The 27478-nt window shown below is 42.3% G+C and overlaps 1 protein-coding gene across 1 annotated transcript in view; it reads left to right on the forward strand.

Annotated features, from left to right (window-relative positions):
- Positions 1-27478, forward strand: part of CCDC178 (coiled-coil domain containing 178) — a 364864-nt gene that overhangs the window by 136283 nt on the left and 201103 nt on the right. The window contains 2 exon segments of the mRNA XM_048840566.2: positions 12624-12769; positions 16290-16449. Of these exon segments, the coding sequence (XP_048696523.2) occupies positions 12624-12769; positions 16290-16449 (306 nt within the window).

Genomic DNA, 27478 nt, shown 5'->3' on the forward strand with positions numbered 1-27478 from the left:
CAGATGCAGGCATAAATATACTGACACATGAAGAGAAGGGAGTTACCTTACAAGTGGAGAACCAGTGTTGATGGGAACAATTCAATCAGGGTGGATGTGGTCCACTTCCAATAATCGAGGAGGACGTGTCAATATCAAGAGTGGGAAAATTGCTTTTGTAGTGATCCAGCCACTCCCAGTTCCTATTCAAGCCCAAATAAATGGTGTTAAATTTGCAAATGAATTGTAGCTCTGCAGTTTCTCTTTGAAGTCTGTTTTTGAATTTTTTTTTGTTGAAGGATGGCTACTTTTAAATCTGTTATTGACTGTCTAGGGAGATTTAAGTGTTCTCCTACTGGCTTTTATAGGTTACTATTCCTGATGTCTGATTTGTGTCCATTTATTCTTTTACGTAGAGACTGTTTAGTTTGGCCAATGTACGTGGCAGAGGGGCATTGCTGGCACATGATGGCATATATCACATTAGTAGATGTGCAGGTGAATGAGCCCCTGATGGTGTGACTGATGTGGTTGGGTCCTCTGATGTTGTTGCTAGTGTAGATAGAGGGACAGAGTAGGCAACAGGGTTTGTTACAGGGATTAGTTCCTGGTTTAGTGTTTCTGTGGTGTGGTGTGTAGTTGCTGGTGAGTATTTGCTTCAGGTTGTGGGGCTGTCTGTAAGCAAGGACTGGCCTGCCTCCCAAGGTCTGTGAGAATGAGGGATCATTTTCCAGGATAGGTTGTAGATCATTGATGATGTGCTGGAGAGGTTTTAGCTGGGGGCTGTATGCGATGGCAAGTGGTGTTCTGTTATTTTCCTTGTTGGACCTGTCCTGTAGTAGGTGACTTCTGGGTACCCGTCTCACTCTGTCAATTTGTTTCCTCACTTCCCCAGGTGGGTACTGTAGTTTTAAGAATGCTTGATAAAGATCTTGACAAAGAAGAATGTTTGATAAAGATCATTCAAAAAGTCTCCCAGGTTGTTTGTTTCAAATGGGGACAGATCTAAAGGATCCACAGTCTCCACCCAGAGACTCTTGAGATGGATCTCTGAATGTATTATTTCATAATATGACTGTGCCAACATTCAGCTTCCTTGTCTCAGTCTTCTTCTGTGTCATTACTCAAAGATGTCCCAGTTGCTGCAATTTGTAGAGCTGCAATTTGAACTTCAGCACATACTTTCTCCACCCAATATGATGTGGTTCATGCCTCTAGATCAGATGCTGTAGTTGGCAGTGCAGTTCTGTCTTCAGTATTACTCTGTTCGGAAGCACCCACCTCCCTGTGGAGATACTGCTTCAGAATCACCTGAAGTGGAACACCCATTAGGACAATACTTATGGAAGATGGAGAGGTTACTCACCTTGTACAGTAACTGGAGGTTGTTGAGATGTGTGTCCCTATGGGTGCCCAGCTATCCGTTCACCTTCCCCTATGCAGGATTTTGTGGTAGAGAGGAAACTGAGGGTGGTTCACCTGCACCGCCCTATAGATCTTTGGTGCAGCACATGAGGATGTGTGGGGCACGAGGATATGCAAGCACAGGCATGGACCAAAGAGACACTGCTGCCAAAAATATCCGATCAAAGGCAAATGGGGGCACATGTGCACCTGAAGTGGAGCACCCATAGGGACACATATTAAAGAACTCCAGTTACGGCACAAAGTGAGTAACCTCTTCTTTCCAACCAAGCCAACTCTATTTCTAGCCTCGCAGGGCACAATATATGATAATTAAAGTTGTATTATTTTTATGGAAAAGAAAAGCTATTTCGAGTAATTTTTAGAGGTTTCAGTGGCTCCTTCTGAGTCCTGTACAGTGCCATCTCATGTTAACTGAGGGAGTTGGCTTTGTTAGTGGAGCGATATGAAAAATAGTCCTATCACATTTTTACAAAATCTCTAAAACACTCCTAAAATAATGTATTTGTAATGTGTGGCGTACTCAACATTATGAAGCAGCTGGTCATGACTCCATAGTTAAGGCTGAGTTCTCATTTGCACTTGACACAGGAATTTAACCTCTTTATTATGTATGAAAAATACAGCATATGCACCTCAAATTTACAGCACTTACTCTTTTTATATATAGAATGAATTTTCTGATTTATTTTCAAGTAAGATAATTAATTAGTCTGTATTAAAATTAATTTAAAAAATGGTTCCTTTCAGAAATATATTCTCGACCTTTTCAGTTTTGTTTTGTTTTCTGATTTTTATTAGTAAAGGGATGCCTCTACCTCAGCATTCTTGCACTTGTTGCATAACTCCAGCAGATGGCTGATAGTGAGTGTACATGTGGATAGAAGTCACAGAATATGAGAACTCTGCCTATAAAATTGTTCCTCAAATGTCTAAAACAACCCTAAGTTAAATAAGCTTGTTGTGTAAAAGATCACACACACATTTTTAATGAAGGAGGAACTGTGTGTTTAATCCTGAGAGATCTTATTGCTTTCACCTACATTTGTCATTTGTATATCGTATGTAACAAGCTGTGCAATCTTCAATTGTGTTGGAATGGTTCATTGAACCCTATGGTGTTTTTTCAGGGGCGTGAGAGAGCAGGGTGGGGAAAGATTGACTTTTACCTAACCACCAGTAATTTGAGCAGACTGCCTTAATTGGCGTGGAGCTGTAGTCTCATCATTAGCATCATCCAGGGTGTGATTTGACACTCCCTGTATCAGCTGTTTGGCTGGAATATAAATCTGATTGGCATTGTAATTAATAATGTCCTGTTAGTTTTGAGGCTAATAGCTAAACAAGATTACTACCTTCTCAAATAATTAAAATCTTCCAAGGAATTGTTAGTTTATTGGATATGGTTTAATTAACCTGATAATCAGATTAATGTGATAATCCATTTTATTCAAATTTGATATGCTTATATGTTTTGTTTTATGGTTTTGCTTAGTTTTTAATTTTAGCTAATAAAATGTATAAAACTGGAGACCTGCGTGGTTCATGTTTTTCTTCCCCAGATATCAGAGTTCCAAATCTGAGAAGTCCCTGGGGTAAATAAAGGGGATCAACCTTGTGGTGATCCATAGCAGGGGCAGTAGAACTGGGGTGGGGGCCAGGGTTGGGGGCTGCTGTGCCCCCACAGTGGAAATGTTGTGTGAGGCTCCATTTCCATGTGAACTCCCACATTCTGGGATAAGAGCCAAACCCAGAGGGGCTAGATCAACTGCTGCAGGCCGTAGATCAGGCCTGGGAGCAGGGAGCGGGACCTAGAGGGGTTGGAATGAGCCCAGGAGCAGGTAGGAACCTGCAGGTCCCTTCTTTCCAGCCTGGAACTGGCTGCCTCCCCCCAGTGCCAAGTCTCAGTACCTCCCTTCACTCCTGCTCCTATCCCTACAGATGGAGGGGGCTCTGAAGGGTATTTCCACACACCTCAGTCCATAGAATTGCTGTATAGTCTTTCCATAACTTGACCCAAATAGGAATACTGTTGATTTTTGAGGGAAAGTTAATTTATGTATTGGTCATTTATTTCATTAAGCAGCATGGGTTTCAGAATCTTTGAGGGCCTAGTGGGTGGCTACCAGCCAGTCACCCTAAAGGTGGACCTATTTCCCATAATAATGTCTGTACTCCTCACATAAATCAATTGGATGAGAGAGACTGGACATATGTATCAAAAGTTATCATTGGTAGATTATTTGGCTCATCTGTCACTGATCTTTAAAGGTTCTATGGCTACTTTGGTTTGCTTGGGTATCTGTATGTGATAGGGTCCCCATGGCATTGCTGCTTCCAGCTTCATTGAGCACCAGAGCACTGTCAGGGGAACTGAGGGAGGAGCACAGAGCTCTTAAAGCACAAAGACATTGAGACTCAGGGACTGGGCTCCCACACACCCTCATCCTATTTGTTATACTTCCTTTTCCAATCTACAGCTAGCTATATAATAAGATTACAGGAATTTCACTCTGTATGTCATTCTGAAGCCTAAAGTATCTGTAGAGTCTGTGTGAAGAGAAGGAAGCATCTGTAAGCATAATTAAGAGCTCTTTTTCTTCAGAATGCCACCAGGTTGAATCATCACTGGGTTTCACAGTCTGTCCAAGTTTAAAGTTCTCAGCCATTTTGACTTTACACCCAGTGTATAGCTACAGTCGGAATGTTTTTATGCCGTACCACGAGTCCTAATCCATTGTGATATCACAGGTAGTTCAGCCAACCATTAACCTTATTCTACATTTAATTTGCATGCAATAATTTCATTGGTTGTATGAAGAAGACTGCAGAGATAGTGGATTACTTGGCCCAACTGCCACATCTGTGCAACAGCATAGCCACCATACACGATAACCCCAAACTCATAGCCCTTCACAGCACACATCTCTCATTCGTCACCCTCACAAATCCAAACAACTTTCCCAGCACAACACAAAACCACATGCAAGTTAACTGAGTCACCATCACAACCACCACACACACAAAACTCCCAAACAGAATTATGATGACTAGAATGTCTGTTGAGTCAGTCTAAAGCAATGGAAACAGCTATAAGCACGGTTGAAAGCTCTTTTTGTTCGAATATTACCAAGTTCAGTCATCAGTGGAATTCATGGTCTCTTACCATCCAGTTTCTAAGTTCTCAGCCATTTTGATTTTTTGTTGTTGCACATGTGACCTGAAGAATTACACCTATGCAACAGCACAGACTTTCAGCCACTAGTTCTGTTTAAAGTTTGCGCTTTTCTACATTACCAGTTAAGGTTACGTTTTCTTCAAAGCTCCTTATTATAATTTATTCCCCAGCAATATCCATCTGTAAGTGGGTAAAACTGGCAGACACTACTCTGATGTTCATAATTTTTTAATTTTTTTCTTTGTATTATAGTCCAGGAAAATTGCTTTGAAAAGTTTACAAGTTGTGAAAATGTTTCTGGTAGTTTCCCAAAGTGTGTTTAACACTAGAGTTCATGCGATGAACGTCATATCAATAGTGAGTTACCGTCTTAATTTTCTCCCCACTCTAATTCCAGCTTCATTTTGATTTGTCTAAGGACAACAGTAGAAGTCTGTGGCAGAACTGGTAACGGAATCTGGATCTTCTGAGTCCTTGTCTGTCGGAGTCCTTGTCTGTCCTTTAAGAAGGAGCAGGACCAGTGCACCCTGTGTCTGGTTAGCAGACCGCCACTTAGGGTTAAAAGAGGGTACCTGGGCCTAGATGAAAGAGAGATCTGTTGAGTCAGAGCTGCAAGAAGCAAGAGTAGCAGGAAGATCCTGTGAGAGACAGAAGGGGAAGAACCCCTGGGAGCTGTAGCACAGAGTGTGCTGAGGAACTGTTTTTGTTTGTTTTGTCTGTGTTGGAAAATAAAACAGCCTGGAAAGAGACTCTGGTCGTGGCAGAGGGTTCTTAACAATTTGGGGGAAAGCCCTGTCTTGTGACCTTTGGTGGAGAATATGGGGATGTGATTGGCCCCTAGAACAGGGAAGAAATTGGATTCCAAGCACTGACTGGCACACACCTCAGTTTTAGCAATGAGGAAAAATGGAGGAGGTCATATGTCTGTTAATGGAACAGTGGCAACAGAAACAGCAGCAACAGACCCAGGCTATGACTCTGTAATTAGTTGTGAGCCTGCAGAAATGGCAAGAAGCACGATTTGCCCTTCCGCAACAATGGCAAAGGCCCACTTCCAGCAGCAATAGTAGCAGTTGGGCCAAGGGATTCTTGTGAAATGTGTCTGGTACTGGAGATGAGGTAGCTCAGGCCATCTGGTCCCTGGCCTGGCGAAGCTGGGTACAGGAGTGAAGAGGCCTTCCTCCAGATTTGAGCAAATAACAAGTGCAGCAGGCTAGGGGGAATTGACTTGGGCAGCTTCCATAGCACTATTCCTGGTGGGTTCGGCACAAGTAGCCTACCAAGTTGTGAGAAATGAGCAGGTGAACTCCTATCCTGTGGAGAAGGTTTTGGATAGACTGGGACTGACTCCAGAGGCATACTGGACCAAACTATTCCAGTGTGGGGCACAACAATGGGTAGTGGCTCCGATATTATGGGATCTTGCTGCTTGGTGGTTATGCCTAGAGACTAGCTCCATAGAGAAAATCATGGACCAAGTGGTCCTGGAGAAGTTCTTGAAGGTCCCACCCATAGAAGCACAGAGATGGGTAAGGCAAAACTAACCTGCATCAGTAGGTGAGGCAGTTGAAAGGACAGAAGCCGCCTTTGAAACTGAAGAAGCCGGGCAGCCTGAACTGTGTAGCAAACTAGGAGTGGCCTACTAGGGGAGATCAGACAAGGGGCTACCCCGATCTGGGTAGTCACCAGGAAACTCTTAGTGGGAGAGGGTCCTGAGTAACCCAAAACACGGGGATGCACAGGACCTACCAGGGCGCCAGTCTGAGGAAGTGCTTTTGGGGTTGGCTGGGTAAGTCCCATTGTGTGCTTCAGATGTGGCAAGTCTGGATATTAGGTGAGAATGCACAATAATGGAGTGCAATTACCTGTGTTGCTTTACAGCCAGGCTTATGGTCTAGGGTCTTCTCTTAATGGCACTAGGGTTCACTTGTACGTGGTACTAGTCAGGCTGGGAGGAGTGTCAGTAGAAAGTCTTGTGGACTCAGATTGTGGGTGCACCCTTGTCTGGGGAAATGTGGTATTGTCAGAGAAGATGGACTGGAATTTACCCAGAGATGTGTCAGGTATGCAAGGTGAGATCTGGATCTACCCCACAGCAGGGGTTGATTTGGGAGTACAGGAGCAGAGAGGTCAACTACATATTAGGGTACTGAAGGATCTTCTGTGACTGATGATTTTGGGAAGAGACTGGTTGGCTTTCCCAGCCCTGATACAGAGGTAAGGTGTCATGAATCCAGAGCAGCAGTGTAGGGTACAGAAAACCAATGGTTGATCAGAAAAGGGGTGGAGAGAGCTGAAGATTGCATGAAACAACTGATAGGGGCTGAGAGGAAGCCTTCAGTCATCTTCAGAGCTTATTGGAACATCTTAAAAGAGAATTGACAAGAGCTGGAGGAAACCTCCCAGCAGAAGATCATCAATCAGACAATAAAACCTGAACAAGAATTAGCATAGTCTAGAGTGAAGTTAGAGTGTGGAAAACAGCAGTGCTTGATGCTGGAGCAGACATTGGCCACACTTCAGATTGAGAAGACTGTCAGGGAACAGGAGCTCATGGCACAGATTCAAGAGTGGGCAATGGATGCCCAGTGGGGACCCAGATGGACCTTGTTAGCATGCAGATAAGAGGCTGGGGTGAAAGTAGTGGCCCTTTGAAGAGGGGGAGTCAAGGGACAGTTTTATGGCTCCCATCATGAGGACTGGGGGACTGTCAGAACAACTGGTAGCTACAGAATGCATGCTACAGATGAGAAAGAGAGCAGCTGGTGATTCAGGAAGAGAGAGGTTGCCTCCTTCTGGTGTTTAATCTGCTTGAGGGAGAATTAGACCTTCAGCATGTGGGTCCTTGAAGTCCCAGAGAAGAAAATGAGGCTGTATTGACTGTGTCATGGTGAAGGTATGGACTGTAAGGCTTGCCCTAAGTGTGGGCAAGGTCTTCAAGGAGGGAGGAATTTACCAGGGTGACATTTAAGAGGGAGCAGGGCCAGTGCAACTTGTGCCTCGTTAACTGACCCCATTAGGGTTAAAACAGGGCACCTGGGTCTAGAGGGAAGGGAGACCTGGTGAGTCAGAGTTCGGGAATTGCAAGAAGCAGGAGCAGCAGGAAGTTCCTGTGAGAGATAAAGGGAGGGGAAAAAAACACGAGGTAGGCTGTTTTTTGTTTGTTTTGCCTGTGTTGGAAAATAAAAACTACCTGGAAAGAGAGTGGTTGTGGCAGTGAGTCTTTTGGGAGCTGGGGAGAAGGCCAGTTTATTACACGGTCCAGTGACTTAACCATACGACTGTCCTTTCTTTCTGTTGACTGTACCTTAAGGTCCTGTTTCCAATGGCAGTTCTCTTTTGCCAGAAGATTCAAGGAACTTCATGCCTTCTCCTGCTAGATACAGGGTCTACCAGGATAAGGGTCCTTTCCTGAAAGGTTTTCCTGTATGTCATTTGAACAAGGAAGTAGCCTTTCCCACTCTTTTGTCTTAATCCACAAAATTCCAAGTAGGGTAAGCTACATTGCCTGGCATTAACAGCTGTCTGAATTTATCTTTGCTAAGAACTGAGAGATTCAGAGTGGTTATTCATATTGCATCAATATCCTAATTTAGGAAAGTTCAGGCATTCTTCCAAATAGTTTCAGAATGGATTGAGGAGAAAGCATGTATTTCAAGCCTGCATTACCACATGGATGGAGTCTTTGTGGGAAGAGAGATCGGAGGTGTTTCATGGAAATCTACAAGGCAGCCACCTAGACATCAATTCTCATATTCACCAAGAGCTCTCCATGTGTTGTACAAACATAATTGGATGCAGCCTTTGTCAGAAAGATGTGTCTGGCAGCTGTTAGACATTCATCCCTTCCTCCTGTATGATTTTTTATTGCTGTAGGAGGTCCCAAGCAATTAGACTGGTTGAAGAAGAAAAGTAAGAAAATTTATTTTCTTTGAGATACCAGTCCAGGCCGCCACCTTGGAAAGATTAATACAATGTCCTTTTATAGTTTCCTGTTGGTTTTACAATTGTTCAAGGTCATTCTTTTTACCAGAATTGCTTTCTAAGTCGCAGCTGAGTTCTGAGCTGGTAAGCCGTTTCAGCGTATACTGGGGAGAGAAGGATAATGTGTCAAAAACTTAGTTATTTGTTTCTCAATTTGCTAGCAGGGAAGAACTATACCCAAGCAACTGGCTTGGTATAGAAATTAATGAAGAAAGGAAGTTTAACAAGTATGGACAATATCCCCTAAAATCAGCAATGATTTTATATTTACTTCTAGATCATAGATAAAAATTTTGAATAGCGTTGGCTGATCCCTGTAGAACGCCACTTCCCGCAGCTCCCATTGTTTGGGAACGGTGAACCGCAGTAGCTGTTGGGGGTCGTGCCTGCGGACAGCCAATGTAAACAAACTGTCTTGTGGCCCACCAGCAGATTACCCTTATGGGCCGCATGCCGAAGGTTGCCGACCCCTGTCATAAAAGAATGAAATCAGGTTTGTTTGACAAGATCACCTGATTGTCTCCATATCTGTTCTGGAGCATCACTCCCTGTACACTTGGAGCTGGAGGTGTAATTTCCTGCTTGGGTACACGAATGCACACTAGCTTTGATTAGAAGTGCAGTAAGGCTGTGGGATGGGCTAGTCACCTTGAGTACAATCCCTCCCAGGACCCTAGGTACTTAGTTGGGCAGCTTGCCTGTCCCACCTCCCACTCTGCCACAGCTACACTTTTTGTTTTTAGCATTCTAGCTCAATCACATGTTTGTGCGTCTACCTGAGTTGAAAATTATCCCTCCAGCTCAAAGTGTAGATGTACATTTAGAGGCAAAGTACCTTATGAAGATTTGATTTCTGGATGGATTCTTTCAGTTATCTTTGAGGTATATATCCAAGATGGGGGGTCTTTTTCCTCTAAGAGTAAAAGTCCATCAGACCAAGTGTCAGGCTGTCACCTGGACAGAAAGGGGAAAGCATCTGAAAAAGAGATTTGTGAAGCCGATTACTTGTAAGTGCATGCGCTCCTTTGCTAACCACCGTAGTTTGGGTATTAATGTGTTTGCTGGTGCACTTTTCTGTGATGCTTTATAAGGGCTGTAATTCTTTGTGTGTGTGTGTGCAGAGGCGGTGAGTTATATCTCCACGTGGTGCCTTGGCACCAGCGATATTCAGAGCCCGGGGCCCAGCTCCACCAATAATTGGGGCTGGGTGTCACCCTCGGCCCCACCTGCCCCCCCCCACGAGAGTCCCCCGGCCTCCTCTTTCTGCCCCCACGCACCGGAGCAGAGCATCCCTGCCTCTGAGGGGCAGCTCCATGCTGTCTCCCTGCATCAACTTCTGCTGCTGGGTCCTAGTGCCCCCCAACTCGACTGCCAGGGCAGACTGACTCTGAGCCTGCCCTTCCACCTCCAACCCTTCCCTTTTCCAGCGTGACCCTCCACCAGTACAGGAGGCCCCCCCACCGGCAGTCACCGCTCCTGCCCCATGCTGGGCAAGGGGCAGCCCCATCCCTCACCCCCAGTGAGGCTACAGTCAGGGGCAACAGCAGGGGAGGAGGTGCACGCAGCACCCCCGGCACCCACCACGAGGGAGGTGAGGGAGATTCCTGGACCTGAGAGAGGTCCTAGGAGCACATGCAGTGACAGTGGTGGGGGTGAGTGTGCTGCTGGGGGGAGCGGGAAAGGGGGGCTCCTCCCCCAGAACTCGCTGCTGCTGGCAGGGAAAAGGCTGGGGGGTGTCCTCCTCTCTGGCCCCTGTCCCGGAGCAGCCTGCCTGCACCTCAAATGCATCCCCAGCCCTGCCCCACCCCAGAGCCCACACCCCCAGCCAGAGCTTTCATCCCCCCACACACCCTCAACCCTCTGCCCCAGCCCTGAGCCCTCTCCAACACCACAAACTCCTCATCTCCAGCCCCAGCCAGAGCCCTCATCCCCCCCACACTCTAACCCTCTGCCTGAGCCCTGAGCCCCTCAAGCACCCCCAACACCTTATCCCCAGTCCCAGTCAGAGCCCTCATCCCCCTTTACTCCAACCCTCTGCCCCAGCCCTGAGCCTCTCTAACACCCCAACCCCACCAGCCCCAGACAGAGCCCTCACCCCCTACACGCCTACTGTCACCCTGAGCCCCTCCCACACACCTCATCTGCAGCCACAGCCCTCACCCCTGCACCCCCTCCCATCCCCAAACTCCCTCCCAGAGTCTGCATCCCAATCCCCTGCCCCAGCCAAGGGCCTGCACCCCAGACCTCCTCCCCCACCCAAACTCCCTCCCAGAGTCTTGGGCAGGTGGGGGGGGGGTGGAGTTTGGGCAGGGACAGGTTCTGGGCACCACCAAAAATTATACAAACCTGCCGCCCATGTGTGTGTTTGTGTGTGAGATCAAGAAGTATGTTTCCTCCTCCTTAAATTCAGCTCATTTACACTGCTATTTAGACAGGTTTCAGAGTAGCAGCCGTGTTAGTCTGTATCCGCAAAAAGAAAAGGAGGACTTGTGGCACCTTAGAGACTAACAAATTTATTGGAGCATAAACTTTCGTGAGCTACAGCTCACTTCATCGGATGCATTGTTGAGCTGAAGTGAACTGTAGCTCACGAAAGTTTATGCTCAAATAAATTTGTTAGTCTCTAAGGTGCCACAAGTCCTCCTTTTCTTATTGCTATTTAGAGTCCATTAGTATGGATTACTAGAGCTACTCTTTGTAATTTTTCCCTATATGTAAAATGGGTTTCTGTTAAAGTAGCTCCAGCCTCCCACCTGCTTATTGTTGTTCTATAGCTCTCTTCTTTCGGTGTATTGGTTCTGGGGAAATTGCAGTCCTGGTTATACTGTGGGTATTAGCGGTATTGTTTGCTTGCATCATGAGCCTTTTTTAATTTTCTTCATCCATCTGGTTGTCACCTGTGAAATGAGAAGGGGCCATTGCATTTCACCTGATTCTTCACCAACTGTGTAACTAAAAGCCAAATAGTCTTTGCCATACTGCTTGGATACAATGGAGATATGAAAATTAAGACATACTTTAATATCTATGGTGAATTACAAGTATTTTGTGAAAAACAGTTCTTCCTATTTTAAGTTTAAATAATTTGGTCTCAGTATGCATTTGAGAGGCAATGTATCTATGGATTAGAAAAGAGGACTGTAGTTCAGGATTTTTATTTTTTACTCTCAGTTGTCCCACTGCCTGTAATATGGAACAAGTACCCTACAAACAGTTCTTGTCTGAAAATTTTGACCTATGTCTAAAGGCACCTGTATCTTTACACAATTAAATAAATATACTGATATCCAAAGGTACTGAGCACATACAGCTCCCATCGAAGCCATTAGAGGCTACAGTTGCTAAGTACCCCTGAAAATCAGGACTCTTCTTCGATACATGTCTAAGTGTGGAGTAGTTGCCTATTTTAAGGCACACATTGTGCTTTTAACTTTTTGTGCCTTAGTTTTCTACTGAGTAAAATTGGGAGAATATTTTCTACCAAACTTCATGGAGATGTTGCAAGACTCCATTAACATTTGTTAGTATTTTGATAACCTAAGGTGAAAGTTGCTACCTAGGATCCTGATCCTGCATCCATTGAAATCAGTGGGCACAGAATTGGGCCATGTGTGAAAAGTTTTGTTTATCTTTCACCTGCTATTGGTGATTTTGCGTATGCAAGCCGTTGTTTGTTTGAAGAGGCGAACAGAATTATTAGAAGCTGTTTGTTATGTATATGAGAGCACAGATTAAGAAGGGGTGTGTCTATTAATGAAGAAGGTATTATTCAATATGCAGTTGTGAGGATACAAATATTAATAGCAAGGTTGTGCAACAAGTTGAGGAACAATAGCTTAGACGTGTAAAATTTTGCCCTTAAAGAAACAGAATTATTTCAATTGCACTAAGTGCTTCAACATCACTTCTGAAAACAGTTCTGTGTCTTCAGGTATGCAGTTTCATGCATCGTTGCTCATAATTGTGCACTTAAAATACAGTATCTAGAAATCTAGCCCTCCCTACTTTACACACTATATATATACACACACTCACACATTTTCTTCTTTGTTTCCAGGGAAAATATTCAGATGTTTCCTGTCGGCTAGATGAAACCATTCACATTATTGAAAATTTTCAAAACAGAATTCATGAATTAAATGAATTAGCAGAGACAAAGCAAAGACAAATTGAAACTACAGAGAAATCCCTCATAGAATTGAGGTAAGAATTTCCATTCCTATCAAAGTTTTTTAAAACGTAGCTTTTATGTTATCTGTACAGTATTATTTATCATAAATATAATGCAGTTTTTATCAATAATTTGAAAGTATTTTTGTCTGATTATGCTTTGTGGGTTTTGTGCATTTGTAGAAGACATTCATGATAAATTGTCTGCCTGGTAAATGGTATTTCAGGCATCAGGACTATTTTCCAAAATCTAATAAAATCCATGGTCAGTTGCATCTTTAATTAATGGAGGATTTCTTGTGTTCTGGTTTTTCTCTGTTTCAAGAAATGTGGACTTACACTTACTGTGACTGATGAGTCCTGAAAATAGTCTCCAAGGGCCCTATCCAGCTGAAAATACCTGTAGCCTTCTAGGCCACGCAAGCCTTGGAGGGCCATATATGATGATTGCACAGCAGGCTTACTCTTCTCCAGGATAAAGGTGAGCCTGCTGTGCAATGTCAAAGAGAAAATAGCTGTGTTCTGTTGAATTGCAAAGTTACTTACAGGATGGGGAAGTCATGAAAAAAGAGTTTCTTGCCTCCACACACTTTAGCTCCCTTCTTCCAGCCACGTTCACTTCCATTTGCAGGTGCTACACATTCCCAACTGCCTGGGATTGGCTTCTTCCAAACCTTGATTCAAGAAGAATGATTCAGCTGAACCTGGTGTTCCGACCTCCAGTCTAATGGACTCCAAAAATACAGAGGATCGGTGCTCAGCATCTCAGATCCCGCGGTTGCTACTGACATCCATTTGATCAGTTTCATGCAATGGGATGCTGTATCCCAAACTCTATTTCTTGGTTCTGGCCAAGAACCTTTAAGAGCAACTGAAGTTGGTAGTGAAAGGTTGTAATGTTTGTTTGTTTTGGTCACTACCAGTAACTCTCTGGTTCTAAATAGTTCTTGAGTTCAGCACTCCTTCTGCTGAGGGATTCCTCCAAATTTTTCCAATTCCTACTCTTTAAAAAGACCATTGATTTTGAAATTCTGTAAAGAATACTTTGAATATTTCTTGAGCCTCTGCTTCTCAGGTATCCCATCTCACTCTTAAAGATCTGAAGTCACTCCACTTCCAAGACTTGGATCCAGATGATTGAAGTTGCTTGTTCCCCATCTAATTTTTACCATTCTCCTCTGCGCAGAGACCACACAGCACAAGCAGAATTCTTCCCCCATGTGAATTGCTGGAAAACTAGGATAGTGCACCTACAGCATCTATGGTCATTGGAGCACACAGCCTTTGTTTAAAACAAAAAGGAAGGGGGGAGAAAGAGAAGGGAAAGGTTCTTTCTCATTGCTTGCTACTTCTTGCTGATTGTTATTTCCCTTTAGTGAGGATTAGTGGTGCGTATGCAGAAGAAAGGAATATTTCTTGTCTGTTAATTTCTTTTATTCTATTAATGTCTCTAATAATCTGTCCCAGCAGTTGGCATTTTATGTACATATCTTAAAGAAGGCTTTCCCTGGAGCCAGTTCCTATTTTTGGGTGATATACCTAGTTAAATGTTAAACATGCTTATATATTTGGATTACATATTTTACTTTTGGGTGGAATGGTGATTGGTTTAAGTGATTGTTATACAACTTTAGAAGAACTCTTCTGGTAGTTTGCAAGATGGGTAAACCCAAGGTTCCCAGCATCCTCTTCAAAATGCTTGAACTGACCCCATCTATGAGGAGAGAGATCAACTCATCTGTGTGGATTAGTGTAGATGTTGAGAAAATTAAGGCAAGTAGCATGTAAGAAACTTTCCTGTTTGAGTCTGACTCAGTGTCTTAGACCCAGTGACAAAAGATCATTCAAATACCTCAATAGATTTTTAGTCTGTTTATCAGCAGTCCTATGATATGGGAGTTACTGTTTCTGTGAAGAAACCGTGCACACTTGAGGGAAGCAGCTGGAGGCAACAGCCCTTGATTCCAGGTGCCGATTCCTGCCTGGCTTGATGGAGAAACTGGAGACATGGGGTTCCTGCTGCTGCCTTCATTCATGGCTATTGCTTACTTTCTAGCTTACTCTCTCACACTTTTATCTGATCTCCTCTTCCACTTATTACTGTTTAACTGCAAAAAAAAAAATAGCAAAAGCCTAAACATAAACTACAAGAATAAAATAGAAATTTTGACCTATATAGTACTAAAACAACAGTACTATAAAATTAAAAATTTTCCAGAGTAGGGGCAGCTGTGTAACTGAAAAGACTACCACAAATCCCTATGCTAACTCACTAATTAAGGAAAACACAGTCCCATCCTAAAACCAATCAAGGCAACCCAATAAAAATGGTGAACCATTTTGAAAAACCTTACTGCTTTTCACTCTCCCTTGGAAAAACAAAAACCCTATAGAAAATGCATAGAACTAGCAATTCTAAGCAAGAACCTACCACATTGCCAACTGCACCAAGCTCCTCTTGTCTCACTGGGGGTAGAGAGGGGCAAGTTTGATTGGATTAGTGGGAGATAGCCAACACCTGGGGTCCTAAGGGAACTGGGAGTGTGCATACTTAATCATACTGGAACCTTTCCCTTCCCTGTGCTAACTGCCTACATAATGTGCCTGAGACATAAGGAGAAGGAAATGGGAGCAGAGGGACAGATTAAGGGGCACATGCTGGTGACAGGGACAAGCGGGGGGGGGAAGAGTGCAGAAGGGTCTGTAACCAATAGAACATACTTTCCTCCAAACCTTGTAATTGAACCCAGGATTCCTGAATCTCAGCATTTCTGTGCTTTCAGCAGATAGCTGTAAATCCCACTGGCAAAGTATGTATCTCATTCCTCGCTCGTGTCTAGTTCTACTACTGCTACCAGATATGATGTTAGTAAGTGGTAGAGGTCTGTGCAGTGGATGTAAAGTTTCCAGTACTGCTGATGACACATGTGAGTTCACCATGATTATACATGAAGGGATTTTTGTGTGTTTGCTTTTTTTAAAAAAAATGAAGGAAATTGCATTACCCACACCTCCCCCCAAAAAGCTATTTTAAAACAACATTTAGGTTACAAAGTAAAGCACTGAAAAGTTAGGAAATGCCAGACTTAAGGTTTCCTGTGCAACCTTTATTCATCCCCTTGTGTATATGTATTATGACAGTCTTTAATTACACGATCAAATACTATATTATCTATAGGACTCCTAATTTGCTATATTTTATTTTTCATATCCTTTTGTGTGAAAAATGCGACTCCATTAGTAACATGAGTACTCATATATGGACCTCTGAGGAAAATGAAAATTATAACAAGTACATTTTAGAAACCTCTAAAGATGGCCTAACATAGTAGTCTGATGGAGATGGATTAGTGGGCAGAGTACATGTGAGGTTGTTCAAAAGAACATGTTATATCTATCACATGGTTCTATATCGTTTTTCAAATGGATCTTAACATATGTGAGATTTGTCTGTCTTTTTGTCTACAGTAAAATTAAATATTAAACTATATAAGGTAAGACTAAAAATCAGTTTATAATAATAATTTTTATTAAGAACTTTTTTCTTTTAAAGGGAAAATTTTAGTGCTGTTAGCTGTAAGCAGGAGAAAAATCAGATGATAATTGATTACCTCCAGAATGAATTAGAAAAATATGAGAAGAGAATACAGCATGAGGAAAAAACATATGGAGAATTACTATGGACTCGACAGAAAAATTTGGAAGATATGAAGGTGGGTACCATTAGAACTGTTTTGTTTAACAGAAGTAAAACAGCATCACTTAAATCTGGTTAGTTACTGACTTCTTTGAAATACTTTAGCACAATTTTATTAAATTTTCAGTATATAAGGGCACAATCTTCTTGGCAATATGCAAGTAACATCCCCTATTGACGTCTATTGCTATTTTTCTGTGTTAGGACTGTAGGATCTGGTCCTGATATTTCTACATGACTTCCTTTAGGATAAGTATACAGTTATTAATTTGATGCTGCAGTGCTAATTTTATATGTATGTTTAATGTGTTAAGTGTTTCCTGTTCCATTTTCCTGACCTCTGTTCTGCAAAGCAATGTACACACTAAATCTTTTATCACTTTATAAATTGGAAGGCAACAGATATTCCATTATGGCATCTTCTATATGAAATTTGACTAGAACACTAATGCTGTATTTGGCACCAAGCAGATGGACCCCCTGAGCCTGTGTAGAGTTAATTGCAAAATCAGGGCCTAGTGAAGCAGAAGTTTAGAAAATACAGTTGCTTTTGCTACAAAACTCTTACGAGAGATCAGATACTGTAAAATTCCCTAAATTCTATATTGAAGAATTATTTTCACCTTTTAGCTTTTCTATCTAAGATAAAGAAAAATTAAGTTGTGGGTTTTTTTTTTTTGTCACTGACAACATTTAATTTCTGTTTGTGCTTTGCATACAACTGATATTAAAAATACTTGCATGGTTCTAAGAACACTGATTAATATTTTTATCTTCAAAACAAACTTAGATTATTAAAATTTGACAGAATTTTAAAAATTTACTTTATTGTACTCTTCACCACTATACCGCTTGTTTCGTTTTTGCACTTCACTCAGAATAGGCATTGAAAATAGACTAATAGCTTCTATTGTCATTTTTACTTAGTTTCACTTTTCAGCTTTGATGTACTAGCACAGTGGTACTGTACAGTATTTTAATTGCAAACACTACAGGGCACTGTTTAAATCGAAGTAAGATTTTTTTTTTCATTCAGATATTACCAAAACAATGTATAAAACATTTTAGTTAACACTGGACCTGTTTCTCTCCTGCCTTTGCACACTGCAGGTATTTACACTTGTGCAAAGTAATACATGTGAATGTGAAATATCAAATCACTCCACTCACAATAGTGGCAGTAGTGCTTTGTGCTCACTTTGCATTGGTACAGTGTTGTAGAGAATAAGGCCCATTATGTTTTTAAAAACTTGGTTTTGTTTGTTTCTACAAAGCCTGTGTTGATCAGAACATACAGGAGAATGAACATAAATACAGAGGTAGATTTAAAAGTAAAAGTTTTGCGACTTCATTAACTGTTAACTTTAATGGGAGACTGCACTAAACCCCCAAATACCAGGCATTCATTTGGGTTCAGTGCAGTGTGAAATGGATAACATACCAAATAACCAATATTCAGGCTTGCCCCTCTTCAGCCTAACCCTGGGGATTTACCCTCTTGCTCTGTCTCTGTTACTATAAGGCATGTTTTCTACTCTTTTAATCATTCTCAAGACTCTTCTCTGAACTCTCCAATTTATCAACATCCTTCTTGAATTGTGGATACCAGATCTGGACACAGTATTTCAGCAGTGGTCATACCAATGCCCAGTACAGAGGTAAAAAAACTTCTCTATGTCTACTCAAGATTCCCCTGTTTATGCATCCAAAGGTTGCATTAGCCCTTTTAGCCTTAGTGTCACACTGGGAGCTCATGTTCAGCTGATTATCTACCACAATCCCCAAATTTTTTCGGAGTCACTGCTTCTCAGGATAGAGTCCTTCCCCCATTCTGTAAGGCCTACATTCTTTCTTTCTAGATGTATACATTTACATTTAACCTTATTAAAACATATATTTTTGCATGCGTTCAGCTTACCAAGCAATTCAAATCACTTTATGTTAGTGACCTGTCCACTTCATTATTTACTACTCCCCCAATTTTTTATGTCAACTCCAATTTTTTATCAGTGATAATTTTATGTTTTCTTCCAGGTCATTGTTAAAAATATTATGTAATGTAGGGCCAAGAACCAATCCCGGTGGGACCCCACGAGACACACACCAGCTCGATGGTTATTATATTAATGTATGTGTATTACTATAACACCTACGAGCCCTAGTCAAGGACCAGGACCCCATCGTAAGAGGGCTGTACAAAAACAGAACAAAAAGGCAGTACCTGCCCCAAAGATCTTAGATCTAAGTGCTGTGATAGCTTCTTTAAACCTTACATTCTGCAGATACAAAACAGTGTGCTTTCCCAAAATGTATACTAACATATACACTTACATTCCATACCGATGTGCCTGGTATAAACACATAGAAAGCTAAGGATCCCATCACAGACACTGGGATCATATTTGAAGAGAGATTTCCAAAAAATACTCTTCAAGATGATCCCTTGGCATGCTATTCTTTTAGCTCTAGCACAAATACAGTTCAGATTATATTATTACCTGCTACAGTACTTACATGGTTAGTATCCTATCAATTAAAATAATTACAAGTAGGATTATTCTGTTTTTTGAAGCTGGAGAAAGAATTCCTGAATAGCCAAACTCCCTCCCTGTCCCTTCCCAACCTTAAATCTAGTCCCACATTTAGGTCTAGCTATTGGATGAACCCTAACAATGTGCTTCTAAAATGCAGATTCATATACCCATCAAACAAACTTGATTACATATGAAAATAATAATCTGGAATAAATTCTGTCGCACATAGCATCCAGAGATATACTGATATTTTATATTTTCTTTCAAAGGATAGCAATGGGCATCACTGTCTAGTTCTGTTCAAAATCCTTAATGAACAATAATTTCTTCTAGAAGGTGTTCTATTCTATTAATTAATTACAATGGTGTGTGATACTAGGGTGGTTAATAATAGATGGATATTTCGTTATGATAGCTTTTAAACTTGAATTTACAAATATCAGTTTTTCCCCAAAAATTGAAGGTAGACCTCCCCAAATATATACAAATATGTTTTGTTTGAAACAAATTGCTTTCCATAGTGGCAGGGCTTTCTCTTTCCCCCCAAAAGTACAGGGTGGAAATTACTGACATTAAAAGTACCAAGCAGAGCTGTGCAGGAACTGAAATTTCCATTTCACTGTAAATTCTGTGATTTTGAAATTTGTTTCATTCCAAAGCTGAAAGAGAAGAAATAATTTCAAAATTTCCTGTAAAATGAAAATGTCCAGAAGTAAGTTTCGGTGATTACAAAAGGCATTTTGAATGATAAAAAGTTCCACTGGAAAAATTCAACCAATTTTAATGCCAAATCATGATATGATGCTTCATCAGCTAGCATTACTAATGAAAGCTTATGCAGAATGATGTATGTCAGCAGTACATATTACAGAAATAAAATATCACCATGGTTCTTCAATATCATTCTTCTATGGGTGCTCCATTGTAGGATGTGTATACACCGGTGTGCCATCAATTGGAGATTTGAATTAGAAGTGTTTGCACCTGTGCACCACATGGCCTGCTGCTTCAGGGTGAGGCAGATAGGGTGAAGCAGTTCCTTTTCAGCTGCCTGCAGCTCGAGACAGAGCATCTGCATGTCTGCTGCTTCCTAGCAAGTACTTAGTCATTCTTCCATTATTCATTTTATTTCTTTTATTTTTTTAACGTATTATTAAGTTATTTGGCATAAATTTATGCCTTGGGGAGAGGGTGTCTCCACCTACCTTTTCTTTTCCCCAGTCTCCAGGACTGATTCCTTGGCCCTCTTAGCCTTATATCTGTTGTATGCCGAAGGCCCCAGGATTCAAAGACTGTCAGACTTGCAAAATGTTTTGTGCCCGGAGCAATGGGCATTATATCTGTCCCTGGTGTCTCAGAGACTCTCATGTCCCATCCCAAGTGCAAAGTCTGTATGGTGTGTAAGAGCAGGTCTTGCAAAGGGAGCTGAGCTGAAATTCTTCCTCGTGGAACTCTCAGGGGTTTGAATTTCCCTACCGCCCCTGAGTATTTCAGCACTTCCCAGGGCTTCTTTGGAGATAAAACATTCCAAGAAAAGAAAGTCTCCCTCTACTGAGAGAAGAAAAAGAGATAAGTCACTTCTTAGAACTGTTTCTGAGAAGACCTTGTGTCCCAGAATGGGTACCTATGAGGCTCTGTCAGGCATCGGCACTGGGCCATTGGTACCATCTAAACAGACCTCTCAGGATAGCACTGAGACTCGTCAAAATCAACCATGTGAGAAAGTCGAAGGCAGTGGTACTGTCTGTTACTCAGACTCATATGGAGCCCTCTCTTACCTCTGCTCCCTCGGATCATATATGCCTGGAGCACAGAGATCCCACTTTGATAGCTCCTTTGGCACCAGCTGCAACTACCTTCCTGTCCTCACAACTAGTTCTCCAGTACCGCCCCCAGTCTAAGCTATACATTATAAAAGCTTTAGGTTTCTTTCACAGGAAGACTTCTTCATTTTGGAGGAACCATTGTCACCCCTTTACCTGAGAGTTTACCACAGTACCTCTGTGCCTGCCAACCGCCTCCTCTCTTCAGGTTCCAGCAAGTGTTCAACCCTTGGTACTTACCCATCCACCTGTCTATATGCTGCAACCTCCTGTAGGATTTCCGGCACTGATGCCTACGGCACCAATGCCTACTGCCCCTCCTTTGGACTTGGGACAATACTGAGGATCAGAAGTCTTCATTAGCTTTTTCTCTGATGCCTCGGAAGCGTACCCTGACAAGGACTTCAGAAGCTGCCACATGCCCATTGAATACGAATTCCCCTGGGGTCCCTTCTCCTACCCACCTCTTCAGTGGGACTTTTGGGATCCCTGGACAACCTATGGGGACCAATTGTGTAGGGCTTCTGCCCTCAAGAGACCACATCTGGAAGTTCCCCAGTCATCTCAACAATCACCGGCACTGCACTCATAGTCACCAGTGCTGCATGTTTCCCTGGTATGGAAGGAAGATCAGGAGGTTCCACTGCCACCTCCAGAGGAGGAGATACCTTTTTCCCATACATCTTTTTCCTCTCCAAACAAGGCATTGATGCCAACACCACCATCCTATGCAGACAATTTTAGGTAATTTCAGTACCTAATGAAGAGACTTGCAGTATCTCTTCAAATCGTGACAGAGGAGATATGAGAGTCCTGGGCACTCTCTGATGGACATTCTTCACACCAGTCTACGTGAGGAAATAGCACTGCCCGTTAATGAGGCGCTCTTATCTCCAGCCCGTAATTTGTGGCAAACAACTGCTGCCATCCTCACAACTATCTGTAAAATGGGAGACAAAAAAATTATCTACCAGTCAGTGGGCTGGAATATTTCTTCTCACACCCCAGTCTCAACTCCCTGGTGATGGATGCAGTTAATGAGAGAAACTGTCATATTAGAGGTTTCAGAGTAGCAGCCGTGTTAGTCTGTATTCGCAAAAAGAAAAGGAGTACTAGTGGCACCTTAGAGACTAACCAATTTATTTGAGCATAAGCTTTCATGAGCTACAGCTCACTTCATCGGATGAAGCTGTAGCTCACGAAAGCTTATGCTCAAATAAATTTATTAGTCTCTAAGGTGCCACTAGTACTCCTTTTCTTTTTGTCATATTAGAATTCAAGATCCTATGCAAAGGAGGACATGACAACAGCAAAACAAAGACACTGAACTTCAGAAAGGCAGATTTAAATCAACTCAGAGAAATAGTAGGCAAAGTCCCATGGAAAGACCAATTAGGAAGAAAAAGTCAAAGGGGGCTGGCAGTTCCTAAAAGTTGTAATACTAGAGGCTCAAAATCAAGCTATTCTGATGCAGAAGAAAGATAAGAGCCACAGGAGTCCAATATGGCTGCACAAGGAGCTTTTTAGCTATCTAAAAACCAAAAGAGATACATATAGGAAATGGAAGGAGGGGCATGTCACCAAGGAAGTATAGAGGGAATAGTGTGAGAGTGTAGGGACAAAATCAGGAAAGCCCAGGCAAAGAGTGAATTACAGCTGGCAAGAAATGTTAGAGACAACAAGAAGGGGTTCTTCAGACTGTGGCAAATTTCCGGCACTACTTTGATGGGTCTCGCGCTTTCTCTTCTTGGGGAGAGTTCAGGGCATCGTTTCTCGCCCCTGAACTGGGGTATTAACTGCCCCACTAGTGTCCTAGAGGAGGGGAGTGGAGAGGGAGGGACCCGGGCCCGCCCTGTACTCCGGGTCCCAGCCCAGGGGCCCTAGGGATAGCGGTAAACCGCTTGAACTAGCGGTTCCTTCCCCTGGGCTTCTTCCCTCTTCTGCCCTTCAGTTTGTGGGGCTTCCTGCTCTCCCTCTCAACAAGTGGGCGTTTCTTTACCTAGGGTCTTGGTCTTCTTAGCCCACCGCAGCACTTCTCCAAACTCTCCTCTGCTTCCCTCCAAACTGGTCTCTGCTCCAACTCCTCCAAACTGCTCTCTGCTCCAAAACCAATCCACTCTGCTTCAACTCCTTCTCCTGTCTAATTGAAGCAGGAGGGTTTTATCAGGTGACTGACTTCAGGTGCTCTAATTTGCTTCAGGTGCTTTAATTAATCTATAGCAAACTTTCTTCCCTCTACAGGGAATAAGGCTCCCTTCTAACACTCTCCTGCTGCCCTCTGGCCATGCTGTATCACAAGACAAACATGTCAGACAAAAAAGAAAGATCAGGGATGATGTGGGTCTGCTGCTCAGTGGAGAAGGTGAGCTGGTAACAGAAGATGATAGGAAGGCAGAGCTGCACAAAGCTTACTTTGCTTCAGTCTTCTCACAAAAAATAAGGTGGGACCAGATGACTAGCAAAGTTACCATAGACGTTACAGGGGAAGGGATGCGGATTAGGATAAGTAAAGAACATGTCAAAGATCTTCTGACCAATTTGAATGAATTCGGATCAGTGGAGCCTGATGGTATTCACTCCAGGGTACTAAAGGAATTAGGTGGAGAAGTCTCAGCGCCACTGGCAAGAATATTTACGAACTCATGGATGACAGGAGAGATCCCGGAAGATTGGAAAAGGGCTAACATAGTGCCCATCTTTAAAAGGGGGAAAAGGAGGAGCCGGGGAACTATAGACCAGTAAGCCTGACTTTGAGGTAGAGCCACCTACTTGTGTAACTTGGAAATGATTTTTGATTTGGACAACATCTACACAGATTTAGCCTTTACTAGACATTATTCTATCACCACAGCATCAATATTGGATGCAAAGTTTGGAAAGACAATCCTACACCCACTATTTAATAAGACTCTGAACCCACCTCCTGCTGGAACTGCTTGTGAGTCACCTGGGAAAAGAAGGTTACTTACCTATATTGTAAATGTTGTTTTTTGAGATGTGGATGCACACATATTCCCTGACCTATCCTCCATCCCTCTGCATTGGAGTCTTCAGCTGGATATTTCAGTGCAAAGGAACTGAGGGGGGTCAGGGCGATGCCGCCCTTATGTACCCAGGGGGAGGGCGTGAGCACCACCCCTATGGGTACTACTAGGCAAAATTCTCCATATTTGGTGCTCTGGGAATGCACAAACCTGAGTGGAATATGTCTCCACCCACATCTTGAAGAACAATGGTTACAATACAGGAAAGTAACTGTCTTTTCCCAAAACAAAGGGCAGTTGGAGGGCAATCCTAAGACTCAAAAACATGACTACCTACATTCTTTCGCAGCATTTCAGGATTGTGATCCTGGCTACCATAATCCCTTGTCTGAGTCAATGGGATTGGTTTACTGCTCTCAACCTTCAATATGCATATTTTCAAGTCGCTGTGCACTCCTTCCATAAATATTTCCTGTGGTTTGTTGCTGGTTCAAAATCTCACCGACATCATGCCCTCCCCTTCAGACTTTGGATGGCCCCCATCAGTGGGGGAGAACCTGGAGCATTCATGGCTCACTGCCTTATGTTACCTTCTATTGTGACAAGGTAATGCTACGCCCCAATCCTCGGTTTATCATGTAAGTTTCATCAGACTTCCATATCAACAAGGATATCCATCTGCCAGTATTCTTCACCAAACCTCCCTCTTCCAGAGATGAGATAAGCCTTCACACTGTAGATATTTGGAGGGCACTACCCTTCTATCTGGATAGGACTAAATGCTTTGAGGTTTCCCCTAGGCTGTCCATACCCTTTTCTGAAAGAATGAAAGGACAATCAATCTCCTTTTAAACATTATCAGAGTGGATTTCAAGTTGCATCATAACCTGTTATAAGATCATTGGGATACAACCACCCTCCCCAGAGTGTCAGCAAATTGCATCAGGGCTCAATTCACTTCAGTTACCCTCCTCAATGACGTTCCCATCACTGAAATTTACAGGGCCACAGCTTGGTCTTAAGTTCACCTGTTCTCCAAATATTACACTACTCTATCTGCATCCAACACTGATGTGACCTTTGGTGATGCTGTCCTCTGCACCATCTTGGATTCACCCCCCTCCGTACCCATCTCAATGTTGAGTTATTGCTCGAGAGTCTTCTACGGTGGAGTTCCCATAGGGACATGTACTTGAAAAAGAAGGAAAGATTACTTAATTTTCAGGAACTAGAATTCTTCAGGATGTTTTGTCCCTCTGGGGGCGCCACCTCCTGCCCTCCTCCTCTACTACGGAGTCTCTAATTCTGTAGTTGAGAAGGAACTGGTGCAACAGAGGATCCATTCTTCCTTATGTGCCCTCGTTCTGAAGCATGAGGCCATGTGGTGCATAGGCATAGACCTGCAGATACTGCTAATCCAAATCTCTGGTTGAGAGCACACAAACGTGTGCACACCATACAATGGAGCACCCATAGAGTCAAAAATCTTGAAGAACTCAAGTTATTGGAAGGTAAGTAACCTCTCCTTGTGGTGAATGTACTAAAAATATTGGAGGAAAAACTAAATCAAACCAATCTATTTCCTGAATAATATAACATATATTAGTTATCTTTTATGATCTATTAGAGATCTATGTAGGTCATCTTGTTTTTCTTCTAGCTATTTCTTTCAGTGTGTCAGCAGGTGTTACCTTCAGAACAGTCACCATATGTTATTTACAAAAAATAATTTTAATCAACATTAATGTTGTTTAAAGATAGGATTGTAGCATATGCATGTAAACGCAGGAGTTTACATTTCAATACGTGGCAAAAGATGGAGGATATTTTTTTAAAAGCTGCAAAGAGCCACAACTCCCTCTAGGCTATTTTGTGTGTGTGCAGGGTAAGGGTAACAAATCGTCTGGCTATAAAATTGTCTTTAATTAGTTGACTCAGTGGCTTCCAACAGTGTGCTACACTAGTATGTGGGAGTCCCATGTTACAAGATAGACTTCTGAATCTCACTCCCTGCTCCTGGGTAGACTTAGCATATTGTGAATGTGACTTATATGGTGTCCTGTGGGGAGTGCTGACAGTATTACCCAAATAACCATCCTACTGTCTGATTTTATTGGCTTATGGGGAAGTTATACACCTGCCCTCCTGAGGAATATGCACAGCTGGAGTCTGGGTGCCATGGTGGTAATAACATTTTGAGTGAGAATGGAAGGGATGAAAAAGGGGAAGGGCAATGGGAATTTAAAAAACAGATTTGTCTTATTGCTCACTGAGAGGCAAGTCATATGGCAAAAAATACAGCAACCCCGACTGTAAATGTAGATTAATAGTATTGCAACAGTCACAATTATGATATAAAAAATGGGAACAATTACCAGTTATGGTGTCTGATAGTGAAGGTTGTGCTTAACCTTCTCACTCAGAAACTTTTGAAAATGCTTTTGGTCTTTGTCCTTAGAGTTGGAAGAAATTATCTTCTGCAGTTTTTGAGTTATCGGGTAAAAATATACTTTGTGCAATAAAAATTGCATCAGTTTGTTTCCCTACAGAGAACTAAAATACCATCGGGACATTGAAACTTGACCTGTTAAAAATCCTTCTTAAAGAGTGCATCCAGGACTATGTTTGAGGAAAAAATTGGCTAGAAATTAACAAAGTTATGCACACTTGAAAATTACATACTGTATATGCACAGAATTGTATTTTGCCAAGTCTAAGAGTTTGCACTCCTGGAAATGTGGTCTATATTTTTTTTTCCAGAAGTGCACACCCTTTTCAAAGTATGTTAATGGGCACCTGGTGGCCTTTAGGATTTAAAGCAGCTTAAACGTCTATGCCACCTTAATTCCTTAAGACAAGTTAAGCATCTATACTGACTTAAGGACTTAGAGGTTTAAGTGCTTACACTGCCTTAAATCCTTAAAGCAGCAGTGGAGTGTTAGCATTTGAAAATCATTTTCTTTTATAATAACTAAAAATCAGGGAAATTAAATGCAAAAAACACTACATTAATGCAGCATGAAGGATGCAGTTATACTTGAGAGAAACAGGAAATTCAAAAGCTTGTTCCTTCGGCAGTATTAATTTGGTCATATTATCAGTACACATGTATGCTAGTCTTGTTAATCTAACTGAATATCTAAATTGATACTTGCTGTTTATATTAAATGTCTAACATAAAATATACAGGATGTCTAATATGGCTGATTTAACATAATTGTAGCAATGTTGAAATTTGCATTTTCTGATTGTGTGTTAATTTTAATTATGTAATCTTAGAGTAGTTATTGTGGTACTTAAGCTTCAAACTGCATTGGGGACAGGGTACCTGGTTCTTGGGGGCATTCTGCTTGTGCTGAATGAGTACATACCAGAATGTCACATCTTATGCTGGTGCAAATGAACCTAACTCCACATCCTCTGGGGAGCATAGCACTGGGGCAATGCTATTCCTCCTCTTAGTGCTTAGTGAACATGAAGACTGGAATTATGTCTGATTTCTGTGCCGGGGTTGAAGAGGGAGGAAAGTGGACTCCTTTGCATCCGTCCCCTGCCAGGTATGTCCATGGAGAGACAGCCATAATCTGGCCTTTAATGCTGTAGTATTTTCCATTTAAATTGAAATGAACTTTACCTGTATAAAATCTGAGTTGGACTTTATGTGGGATGGTGGCAGGTGCCAGGTTGGGAAGGTGAAATTCACC

This window comes from Caretta caretta, chromosome 2, assembly GCF_965140235.1.
Source record: "Caretta caretta isolate rCarCar2 chromosome 2, rCarCar1.hap1, whole genome shotgun sequence".
Taxonomy (NCBI): domain Eukaryota; kingdom Metazoa; phylum Chordata; order Testudines; family Cheloniidae; genus Caretta; species Caretta caretta.